This window comes from Mandrillus leucophaeus, unplaced genomic scaffold, assembly GCF_000951045.1.
Source record: "Mandrillus leucophaeus isolate KB7577 unplaced genomic scaffold, Mleu.le_1.0 Scaffold197, whole genome shotgun sequence".
NCBI lineage: Eukaryota > Metazoa > Chordata > Mammalia > Primates > Cercopithecidae > Mandrillus > Mandrillus leucophaeus.
The window spans coordinates 3,661,476-3,674,608 of NW_012101998.1; the positions used below are offsets into that span (position 1 = coordinate 3,661,476).

The following is a 13,133-nucleotide window of genomic DNA, read 5'->3' on the forward strand; positions in this document are numbered from 1 at the left end:
GTTCTCTTTGATAGCATTGACAGTCCTTTCCAGAGTACCATGTGCATCTTTACGTTTGTTTACATTTCTCTCAACTGTGAATGGTACCATATACAGTCTGTAAGAGTTTGTGTGCATAAGTTTTGATAAATCTCAACTTTTTATTAATAGATTTATGTATATTTTATGGCAGTAAATGATAAGATAGACTACCTATGTTTTATGCATTCATGGCAACTCTTTTCTTAATTTTGGTTTGTCCGCAAGTGTTTTCAAATTGTTGCAAACTTCCAAAAAAAATTTCAATATATTTATTGAAAAAAATCCACATATAAGTGGACTCACAGTTTAATCCTGTATTGTTCAATGGTCAACTGTTTATGTTTTAAAGCAATACTCTGTTGGTATCAACTATCTATTGTTCAGATATCCCCAATTATCTTAAATTTTGCACGGTTTTTTTTTAGAGGCAAAGTCTTATTCTGTCACTGAGGCTGGAGGGCAGTGGCGTGATCTCGGCTCATTGCTGCCTCCACCTCCCAGGTTCTAGCAATTTTCTCGCCTCAGCCTCCCAAGTAGCTGGGATTACAGGCACATGCCACCACGCCTGGCTAATTTTTTGTATTTTAGTAGATACAGGGTTTCACCATGTTGTTGCCCAGGCTGGCTCAAACTCCTGAGTTTAGGCAGTCCACCCACCTCAGCCTCCCAAAGTGCTAGGATGACAACCTTGAGCCACTGCACCTGGCCTTTCTTAAATTTTCTTTTATTGTTGTTCAAATTGGGATCCACATAGGTCCACAGATTGGATTTAATTGATATCTCTTGAGTCTCCTCTACCTGTTGTTCCTTCTCTTCCCCCCTCCTTGCTTTTTTTTCTTTGTTGAAGAAACTAGATCATGTTGTCCTGGAGAGTTTCCTCCATTATGGATTTTGCTGGTTGCAACTGCATGGTGTCATTTAATAGGTTCTTCTATCCCTGCATTTTCTGCAACTGGTGATTAATTCAAGAAACTTGATCAAATTCAGATTCCGTGGTTGGGGGGAACCCAGAATACTTAATTGATTATACTTTCTATTGTATCAGGAGTTACACGGTATCTAGTTGCCTCTGTGGTTTTCTACTTAAAAGTATCTCTGCTTTTTGCTTGTTTTACATCTTGTTGCATACTGTAGAACAGTGCCATCCAATAGAACATTTTTGTAATGATGTAAATATTCTTTATCACCAGTGTCTAATTTGGTAGTTACTAACCACATGTGATTATTGAGCAATGAGGAGCTGAATTTTTAGTTTCTTAAATTGAATTTTAAGTAGTCACGTGTGGCTTGTGGCTACTGGAATTAGAAAGTACAATTAATAGGACATTTTTCAAGAGTATGAAATAACAAAAGTAGCAATAGATGTCTATTCCTGATTTTAGCCTAGATCACAGTACTGTTTCATCAGTAAATCAGCTTTTTAAATTATTATTATTTTTAATGGACAAATCATAATTATACATATCTATGGAGTACAGTGGAATGTTTTGCAATATGTAAACAATGGAATGATTAAATCAAACTAATTATTGTATTGCCTGGCCTTAGCATTTTTATGGTGAGACATTTGAAATACTTATTTTGAAATATATATTATTATTGACTATATTCACCCTGCTATGCAATAAATGTCAAAACTTATTCATCCAGTCTATCTGAAACTGTTTGGTCACCAACTCCCCATTCCCTCCCTTCTTACCCGTTTATCCCCCTAAACCTCTGGTAAGCATCATTATACTCTGTATGTCTATGAGTTCAACTTTTTTAGTTTCTACATATAAGCGAGATCATGTATTTTTTTTCTGTGCCTGGCTTATTTCACTTAGTGTAATGTCCTCCGGATTCATCCATGTTGTCACAAATAACAGAATTCCTTTTTTGAGGCTGAGTACTCCTGTGTGTGTGTACATATATGACGTTTTCTTTCTCTCTTCATCCATTGATGGACACTTAGGTGGATTCCATGTGTTGGCTATTGTGAATAATGCTGCAGTGAATGTGAGAGTACAGAGATCCCTTTGACATATTGATTTCAGTTCCTTTTCATATATACACAGTAGTGGTATTGCTGGATTCTGTGGTAGTTTTGTTTTAAGTTTTTTGAGGAAACTCCCCATACCATTTTCCATAACGGCTATACTAAGTTACATTCCCATCAGCAATGCATCAAGAGTTTGCTTCTTTCTTTATCTTTACCAAGACATACCTTTCATCTTTTTGATAAAAACCATTCTAACAGGTGTGAAGTGATACCTCATTGTGGTTTTAATTTGATAATCAGCTTTTGTGTACAGTTTACGTGTTATAATTATATCACCCAATTTTTCTTAATGGGACAGCGATCTAGGGCAGCCCTGCAGAGGTACCTGTTCTACTGTAATCGCTATATGAACCACATGCAGAGTCTGCGCTTTGAGCACAAACTGTATGCTCAGGTGAAACAGAAAATGGAGGAGATGCAACAGCACAACATGTCCTGGATTGAGGTGCAGTTCCTGAAGAAAGCAGTTGATGTCCTCTGCCAGTGTCGTGCCACACTCATGTACACTTATGTCTTCGCTTTCTACCTCAAAAAGAATAACCAGTCCATTATCTTTGAGGTAGGAGTAGTTCTGGGTGAGGAAAAAGCCCACCTTGTATCATAGGACTACCTGATCTTTCATATATAAGATATAGCGTTTTCAGGGTTCTTGTTTATTCAGAAAATGTAGATAGACGAATGTATTTATTACAAAGATACAAGAAATTTCTATTTCTGTCCTAAATTATATTCAGATAGATGTTGGTTAGCCAGCTAGTGATTAGGTATGCAGATTCTGGAGTCAGCCCTAGATTTTAATCTTTACTTTATTGTATTTTAGCTCAGTTAATTTGGAGCAAATTACTTAACCTCTTATTTCTCCATTTTAAAGTGAGGATAATACCTTTCTAGGTTGTTATGAGGTTTAAGTGAGACAATTTGTGTTTAAGTGAGACAATTTGTGTTAATTGCTATATAGCACCTGGAACATCATGATAAGTTCTCAATAAAAACCTTTATTCAGCCTAAACTAACCCTGCAATATTAGAAATTAATGTGGTGTGGTTATGGTTGTCTTTAGTGGAGAAGTAATGACTAAAAAGCCAGCTTTTAGCAGTAAGGTTTTCTCAAGTAAAGATGCTCATTTAAAATTGATGCATGAAACATGGATATCTATTTATGACTAGACAATAAGCCTGACTAGCAGATGGGACTTCATTTGGTTAACCAGTACAGAGCTAGCCATCATAGTAAAGGATGATACAATTTGAATCTTCTGTACAGTGTTCTCTTATAAGAAGTATAGCCAGATGTAAGCAATAATAGGTTTCTATTTTTTCTCATTTCCCTTTGAGTTTTTAGCAAAGAGCAGCTCTCAGAACGAGAAAATTCCAAGAGACATTTTAAATCATTTCAAATGGTCTTCAGTATTCTTCCAAAAGTAATGGGTGAAATCTTTAATTCTTTTAACATTTAAAAAATTGTTCTGGAAAATAACAAACAAGTTATTAGAGATGAAAGCCATTGAGCTTTACAGGTGCAGTTAAACCACCTGTGAAAGTCATGGAATCAGTGTTGAGAGCAGTCTGTAGTCAACAAAACAGTGAAAATGGTTTATCTTTTAGCTTTATTTTGAAGCCAAAATTTACGTTTATTCTTCTTACAGAATAACCAAGCAGATCTAGAGAATGCCACAGAGGTGCTCTCGGGCTACCTTGAACGAGATATTTCCCAAGATTCTCTGCAGGATATAAAGCAGAAAGTACAAGACAAGTACAGGTAATTTTTTTTTTTAAGCTGTTGAATAAAACTTTCTGCCAGTGATGATCTAGTATGCCTTAGTGGTCAAGTTCAGTGATAGTGAAACTAGGTTTAGCATATCCACCAGCTGAGCTGCTGCCATGTTTCTCACAGATTGCTTCTGTCCGTTGGGCACTAAATTGCAGGTAGTAGTACTGGTGAACCATACATAGAGGAGGAATTCAACCATTTATTCTACTGGCTAATTCTGCTTCTGTTCAATTATTTAGTTGCTACCTTGCAAGGAAGAAAGAACCCAGAAAGGCCAAGTGGCTTTTAGGATGAGAGTGAGAATTGGATGTTGGTCTTAGCCTGTAATCCTATGTATGGGTCATGGCTATTCACAAACGAGCTATGGAAACTTACTTTTTAGAGTTTTTATTAGGGGTGGGTGTGTGGGGGTGTGTGTGTGTGTGTGTGTATCTAAGGAGATTTTGTGTGTGTGTGTGTGTGTGTGTGTGTATCTAAGGAGATACTTGTCCTAGGAGTTTTTATTAGGGGTGTGTGTGTGTGTGTGTGTATCTAAGGAGATTTTGTGTGTGTGTGTGTGTGTGTGTGTATCTAAGGAGATACTTGTCCTAGGAGTTTTTATTAGGGGTGTGTGTGTGTGTGTGTGTGTGTGTGTGTATGTATCTAAGGAGATACTTGTCCTAGGAGTTGACTTTTCAAGATGTGCCATCTCTTAAGATAGAGATGCAAAATGATTTCTCAACATGAAGCTCTTTCTCCCAAAGTGACAAATGCTAGTGTCTTTTGAAAGTAGTAGGAAACTTGGGGAGTTTGGAAGACTTGGAGATTTAGTCCTAACCAATATCTTCCCTTCCCTTAGCCAATTTTAACTACTATAATGTGTTCATAGTACTTTTACAGTTAACAAAGATTTTTAAGGACGTGAATAAAGAACCCATGAAATTATTTCTGAACCTGTTTATCTGCAGAACTGTGGGACTGAATTATTTCTAAGGTCCATTGGAACTTGTAACACTTTATTGCTTTAAAATTAATTCCCATGGAATAATGACTTTCAGAAAATACTATTTTAATATTAGAAGCAGTTTGATGTGTCTGTACATCTAGACCTGAACATGTGCCTATTAAAATTAAAAATAGGTGCTTGGTTCCAAGTCTGGATAAACTATAGGGATGCCTTAAAAATAAGTAAATGCCTCTTTTTTTATTATTAGAGGCTGACAACAAGTTTTTTTTTTCTCTTTGATTACAGATACTGTGAGAGTCGACGAAGGGTTTTGTTACAGCATGTGCATGAAGGCTATGAAAAAGATCTGTGGGAGTACATTGAGGACTGAGAATGGCCCTGCATAAAATGAACTCTGAAAACTTTACCATCTAGAGTGCTCATGCAATTAAAACAAAACAAACACAAACAAGGAGGCATTAAGCCTATTCTGACACCACTGGTCTGTAGTACCAGAATTGTTTTGTTAACGGAAAGTTTAAGTAAATTATATTGTAATAAAAAAGGTAGATAAACCATTGTACAACAGTATTCTAGGCCGCCAACAAAAGTGTGACAGACACACTAAAAGCCCTCCAACTTTAACTTGTAACGTAGCTTCATTCTCAAAGCTGACTCCTTTTTTCTTTTTCTTTTTCCTTTTCCTGAGTGTAGTACAGTTAAAATTTCAAACAGCTCCTTGACACTGCTTTTCATGTTCAAACCAGCCATTTTGTTGTACTTTGGTAAAGGACCTCTTCCCCTTCCTCCCCTACACATACAGATACACCCACACACAGACTGACTCTCTTTCTCTCATACCCCAAGGTCATGAGTGAATGATGCTTAGTTCCTTGTAAAGAAAATCTTGGGATGGGGAAGGGGTAGGCAGCAAGAGGATTCAACAAACAAAAAACATAAAAACTTTGTATATGACTTTTAAAACAAGAGGACAACACAGTATTTTTCAAAATTGTATATAGCGCATATGCATGGACAAAGCAAGCGTGGCACGTGTTTGCATAATGTTTAATTACAAAAAAAAAATATTTATTCTTTAAAAATCTTCAAGATTATGTCTATTTGCTGTGCATTTTCTTTCAGTTTGCTTATCTTTCCCGGGTTGGGGTTGGGATGAAGGTGTGTTGGTTGAGCACCTCTGGAAGACCTATCTAGAGCTCTTTCACTTTCCTGAGGTTACTTTGCCCTTTCTGGTGTTGGTGTGTCTGTTGCTGACCATGGGCCTCATGCCTTGAATTCCTGCTCTTGATCAGGGACAAGGGAGGTCAAGCTCTGAATAAATGCCATGACCTGATTAAGGGCTACAGCAGCGAGTTTTGTTGCTATAGTTCATGAATTAACCTGTTCCCAACCTAATCCCCCTCCATGGCATCATGCCTCTACCCAAGCCTTTGTGTGCCCGTGTTACGCACACAGCTGTAGGCTTAAATTCCCTGTCACATCCAATGGAAGCATTTAAAAATTTCTTTTACTTTTCGGTTTTCCCTTGATTGCTGCTTTGAGCCTTTTCAGATTTTAGTTATGGCTCGTCTGTCACCCCTTCTGTACATTAGGATGTCAAACAAAATTTTTTGCTTTAAATATAAATAGCCATTCATTTAGTCTCAGATTGTGAACTTAAAATGGCGGATACTGAAATTGCTTGTGTGTGTTGCTGTGGGTTCGGTTCGAAGGCAAACACCCCTAGAACATGATATTCCCATCTAGTACATTTAAATAGAAATCACTGAGTTGGCTGCTTTTTTTATTGTCAGCACATAGGAGAATTAATAATGCATTTTAGCTGTGATGTCCATTTTTATGAAATTTCTACTAAGAGCTATGTTAAAAGTAAAGGATGGTGGTGGTTTTATTAACTATATACATGTTTAGGCCATTCTGGCTGTGGTATTTTTCAATAGGTCAGCATCCGTAAATCTGTCAGTTTTATACAGGAGTACAGAGTGAACTAGGCAACTAGATTAAGAGGTCTAAATATGAAATACCAGTTGAGGCTGAGGACCTCTTCGTCTTCCTTTAAATGTCTTGTGCCTAGGGAGTGTTTACCATTTGTGAGGCAGCTTTGTCTGCTCTTACATTGTACATCCTATTACTCCATTGGGAAGTAGGTTCACTTTCCTCTGGCCTTTTGCCTAAGTTAGGCTTTGCTGAATCAACCCTACTTTTCCTTTTAGAAAAGGTTGTTACAGGAGATGTACTGGCAACTGTTCTTTTCCCATCAAAAATCAGTGAATGTTTGCTGAGTATAAATGCTGCTTCCTTAAACCACTTGTCGCTTTAGGATCAACTTTTCCTGTACCTTTTCTCCTTTCCTCCCTTGCCACCTCAGGTGCAAATCTGAATTCAGTGTCTGTTTCTTCCATATTCTCGTCTCCCTCCCCTCTTCCATATGACATTATTCATATGACATTATTTTACTTCAAATGACATTATCAATCTTAAAAAGACATACATTAAAACTAAGTTTTTTAAAGAAAGCCTAAGTTCCTTTCCCTGGTAACTTTGAAAAGCAGTCAGAGTTGCTAGATAGATGTATGTGGCTCCTTCAAAATGCTTTGTGTATTTGTGGTGTTTAAAAAAAAAAAAAAAGTCTTACCAGTTAACTTTGCAGTATCTAGGTTTGAGTGTCATAAATCCACGTGTTCCTGTTGCAACAAACACCCCAAAATTGTGTGTGCACTTCATAATACCAGTCTTCACCCGTGGAGGAACAGTGCTTTATAGATATGCTTTCTAGTTTCAGTGTTGGCATACTACCTGAGGGTATTGCAGTTGTGGGTGCATTCCCTAATTTGTATGATCAAGATGAACTGGCCCTTTTCTACTTCCAAGCTTTCAACAGATACCACCATATTTGATGGAATTCCCATAGTGAATTGCTTATGTTGTTAGATTCAGTGCACCCAGCTGGGATAGGCAAGCCGTATTATGACAGCTTCCCTGTTTCACCTACATAAGTCGTCTTGTCTAAGGGCTTTATTCACACTAAGCACCAAGGTCTCCATGTCTTGAGGTCAGTTTCATTCTTTTGAAAAGTGCATGCTTCATTTGAACAATCAGCAGCAGATGGACTTTCAGTGATTTAAAATAAAATTTTGATCCAAAGCTCAGGACATAAAAACCACAGTGGTAAAATTGAGTAGCATATAATATCATCAGACTAAATTATCTGTAATTTTCCACAACCCAGATTGTATGTGTTTTATGTGTGTTTAAATAAATATATTAGATACACATGTGTATACATACACATATACACAACAGATCCAAGCCTGGCTGACTTCATTTGAAATGGTTGAATCTGCAGTGTGATAAAGTGGTTCAACCAGGATTAGGAACTGAAATTTAGTAGAAGAGAGAAAAGGAGTTAATGTAACAAATTCTTTTAGCTACAAACCCTGGTAATAGAGCACTTGGGGGATGGGATGGGGTGGGTTGGTGAGACAATCAGATTGGTAAATTGATTAAATGCTCCTAACCCTGTAATTTTGTGCATAGAGCACCCTGTGCTGTGGAAATAACTGTTCTTAGATTTCATTGTAACTGGACTGTTCAGGTTGCCCAGAGGGAAAGAACATTCCTAATTCTAATAAAATAAACTTTTATTTTGTTATTCCATTAGTTATGTTTATTTTTATAGTTAAAAAATGACTAAAGGGGGCTAATAGCCACCTGTATTATGTGCCTTATTCACTGTTCCCACTTAATATAAAATGTCTAAATTTGGTTCAGTTTCTTTGGGAACTGTGAATGAGCCCATTCCCCCAACATTTAACTTGGTTAATAAGCTTTCAGAGCATTTTCTGAACGCTTTCCACTTTCTGCATCTCAAATATTGAATTTCAGTTGTTCGTGTTGTAACAGTGATACAAAAATGCTCAATAGCTCTTTGCCACTTTTTTAAAGAAAATACTTTGAGTCATTCTTAGCTAACCTCAAAACTCCTTCACATTACTTTCATTTTAGCTCACTCTTAAAGGTGGTACTGTTATATAGGGATGAAGGGAGAGTTTTCTTAAACCAGGTCCCAAAGTTGAAGATAGTTTGTCGTTCATACTCTGGCCAAGTCCAGGTTTTAGGACAATTTAATTTACTCTTACTTGAATCTGTAATTATGGGAGTTTATCACTTTTCCTCTTCAAAGCACTTCAACTTACTGTCTAAAACAAATGGAAAAGAAATTGCCCTTTTTTATAAAGGAGGAAGATAAGGCTCACTGAGGTTAAATAACTCATCCAAGTTTTCATTTCCTTCTACCTGAAACTTAACATCATACTACCTCTTTATATCATATTTTGTTATTCTGGTCTCAGAATGACAGTATTCTGTGCCAGGGAAGGTAGTTCTTAACTATATTGTACTTTTAAACCGCATTAAAGACTATTATAAATGCCTATCATTACTACTGTTAGAGGTTGCTCTATACTATCTCTGATCTTTCATTCGTTGTTGCAATTGGCAACTAATGTGGCCCTGTGTTTTGCCTAATTGTTAGAAACCATCCATGGATAGAAGAGTAGCCCTTTTCATCTTGCAGATTAAGGTAGGCAGTCCTCATGTGAAGACGGTCACGGTAGTTGAGAATAAATGGTTTAGTATGATTTGCTAAATAGTGCTCAAGTAATTTGCAGTTGGTTTAGTTATTCAAATGAATTTCCATTGTAAAGAATTTTGGATAGTCTGTGGGAAATTGTTACAGGATTTGTTTTGTAACTGATAACAAAATGCACAGAATATCCATATGCATTGGATCTCAGCTTTTGAGGCTTTTAAAAGATGATAAGCAGTGAGTTTTATGAGAAAATTTTGGCTCCTTCAGAAACAGGAAAATGTGTGGGTCCCTCAGATTTTTCATATATCTTTGCGGATAAAGTTGGTTATATCTGGTTTGTTTTAAGGATTTTGCTTCTGTAGTTACCCAAGATCAAATAGCCAACTCAGAAATACTCATTTGGATATCAGTCAAATAGTGCCTACCAGTGGAGTAAACAGACAACTTTTGGGTTTTTAGTTTTTGCTTTTGTGTGGAGTTAAGTCCAATTTTTAGGGCAACTATTGTTGACCTTTCTCTAGGCAGTAGCGTTTAGGATGGAAAAAAATATGAGCTATGTGTGAAAAGCAGTTTTCAGGCTATCATTTATTTAGGGCCACAGATGTGCTTATTTAGGACTATTTTCAAGGTAGGAGCCAGTTAGAATTTGTAAATCAGTCACACATTGATATGTAGCAGCCCTATCAATGCCACAACAACCTTATTACCATAGTAATTCAGGGGTCTCAAGTAATCCAGGAGTCTCAAACTGAAATGTCAACAAGAGCCAAGTAAATATTTTAGAAATAGACTACCCTGGACTATACGGGCTCTGAGAAGAGCCTGTGAAATCTTCTTCATGTGAATTATCTTAAATGTGGGCCAAAGAAAAACCGGCCATGGGCAGTTTATTTTCCAGCTTCTATTAGTCTTGGCTTGCAACAATGCCACTGTTCATCTGGCATTACCTAGACCAGTGATACTTAAATTTCTCTGCGAATTGGAATCACTGAGAAGCTTTAAACAATTATTAGTGCCTGAGTCTTACCTTATGGAGATTATGATTTAATAGCTTTGGGTAGGCATCAGTATTTTTTGTAAAGCCCTTTCCGCATTCTCACCCCCTAATTCCAATCGGTGATTCTCACGTGCAGACTAGGTTGAGATCCGTGATCTGGATTGCCTTCTATAGTTGCAAAAAGAGAATATAGGCGAGCAACTCCAGATCATAAGGGACAAAATGATTCAAGGCAAATTGATGGGCTCAGAATAGGGCCTCACTGGAGGCCCTAGTTGAGTAGGTTTTGTGGAATGGTGCCTCCCAAGGGTCTGGTGTGCAGCGCCTGATTTAGTGTTTTGTCGGTTTTCTGGTAAATGGTCCACCTTGGAGAAAATCACAAAACTAAAAGTCTTACCAAGAAGTAGAACTGACAAGCAGCCATGTTGATTGGCAGTACATTCTCTTGCCAAGGGGGAGAAATCTAGGGAAAATAATACAGAGTCTGAGCAAAGGAAGTTGACTGGTTATAAGCAAAACTCATTAAAGCTATTTGCATCAAGTCTGCACAATTCCATGAGCACTTAGAGTTCACAAGTTTCCTACTTCTATCTTTCATTCTTTTGATAATCTTGTATTTTTATTTCAAGTGTGGTATAGTAGTAAGAATATTGACACTTTTCAGCCATAGTTTTCCCTTTTGTAAAATGGGAATACTAATAGGAACTGTAATTTGTTGAATGCTTCTTGCCAGATGCCTTACTTTTGTTTGTATCTTCCAAGCAGCCCTAAAGCAAAATGGGCATTGTTACCCTATTTTTATGAGGAAAAACACTCATACGCTACTAACTTACTCCAAAGTTACACATTGAGTGTTTAACAGGGCCATGCTTGTCTGATTCCATATGTTCATTCTGTTATGCTGTTGTCTGTTACATAGGAGTATTGTGAGGATCAAAGAACACGTGAAAACAAAACCTAGTTACAATAATAAGCACACCAGTGCTAACTTGGGCAAAAGATAAGGATACAGAGCTGTCTCAGAGATTCCCAAAGGCAGAATGAGATTGGACTGGGAACTAGAAAACCATTTTGGACCCCTAAAGGTATTGTCTGCCATCTGTACATCATTCTCTTGCGGCTCTTACTGCTGCTTTTCATGTCAGTTACCCCATAGCTCCGGGTATTACCATGTTAACTGTTCCAGACACATGTAGAGAGAACCAATCAGATCCATGGGGCAGGATCATCAATACAAGCGTGGATGTTGAGAGCTTAATCAGGAAGGAAAACTTGGAGATCATAGTTAGCTGGGTTCACATAATGGAAATTGACAAAACTGAAATGCCCTTAAGTTTTAATTTTTTAAATATATGTAATGAATTGGTATATGATAGATAATTGTGGCTACTTAGTATTTACCAAATGGTTTGTTTCCATCTTGTTTATTTTTATTTTTTTAAGAGACAGTCTTGCTGTGTTGCCCAGGCTGTACTTGAACTCCTGGGCTCAACCAACCCTTCTGCCTCAGCCTCCTGAGTAGCTGGGATCATAGGCATGTGCCACTGCTTCTAGCTCTTCCATCTCAATCTTATGATGTAGCTACTATTTTCATTTTATAAATAAGAAAATAGAAGCTCAAAGAAGATGGGTGGTTTCCCTGAGGTCATCCTGTTAGTAAGTGGCAGAATGAAGTTACAAACCTAGGTTTTATTGGTCGCCACCCACAGTGCCAGGCACTGGCGGTACAGCAGTGAACAAAAGGTCTGTTGGTTTATCTAAAGCTCTCAACCTTGATTCTGCATAGATTCAGTGGATTGCCCAAGACCACTCAACCAGTTAAGATCAGAGCCAGCTCTGCTATTTGACCAGTGTATTATTTTCACCACACTGTATCTGCTTCTCAGTCACCAAAAGCACCTGCTAAAATTATATATAGACTGATTAGGGGACTTCCAACCTAACATTGCCCTGGAAACTTAATTCTTATCTTGGCTCATCTCTTCAAAACAAATGCCTCTTTTGTTGGTGATCTCAGATACACTGTTCAGAAGTACTCAAAGTATTCCCTTTTTCTCACATTTGAGAGTCATCCTAGCATTTTAATGAATTAAGCAAGCCAGCCCTGCATTTCCAAACCCTTTCCAGAAGTTCAACCTTACTTACTTTGATCTGATGACATGGGCTTTTAAAAAAATTACTATTTTTTTAGAGGTGGGGTCTCACTATGTTGCCCAGGCTGGAGTATAATGGCTATTCACAGGCACAATTCGGGGGCACTATTGCCGTGAACTCCAGGACTCAAGCCATCTTCCTGCCACAGCCTCCTGAGTACCTGGGACTATAGGTGCAAACCACCATGCCCAGCTGACATTGACTTTATATACATAATATTTCCTCAGCAACAATTTATGTCTTATTTGGCACTTGTAAAACCCTCTTCACTGATTATGCCTGTTTAAAGTTTGGTATTTACTCCAAGTCACCTACCTGCCTTTAGCCATGGAGTATTCAAGTTTCTTTCAGAATGAGAATTTGGAGGGTGATTATAGAAATATAAAACCAGGCCGGGCATGGTGGCTCACACCTTGTAATCCCAGCACTTTGGAAGGCCGAGGCAGGTGGATCACAAGGTCAGGAGTTCGAGACCAGTCTGGCCAATATAGTGAAACCTCATTTCTACTAAAAATACAAAAATTAGCCGGGCATGGTGGCGCACGTCTGTAATCCCAGCTACTCAGGAGGCTGAGGCAGGAGAATCGCTTGCACCCGGGAGGTGGAGGTTACC

At 37.8% G+C, this 13,133-nt stretch overlaps 1 protein-coding gene across 1 annotated transcript in view; it reads left to right on the top strand.

Annotated features, from left to right (window-relative positions):
• Nucleotides 1-8,435, top strand: part of ARIH1 (ariadne RBR E3 ubiquitin protein ligase 1) — a 148,283-nt gene extending 139,848 nt beyond the window's left edge. The window contains 3 exon segments of the mRNA XM_011978612.1: nucleotides 2,193-2,621; nucleotides 3,708-3,820; nucleotides 5,064-8,435. Coding sequence (XP_011834002.1) covers nucleotides 2,193-2,621; nucleotides 3,708-3,820; nucleotides 5,064-5,148 — 627 coding nt within the window. The 3' untranslated portion in view covers nucleotides 5,149-8,435.
• Nucleotides 8,436-13,133: the final 4,698 nt, after the last annotated feature.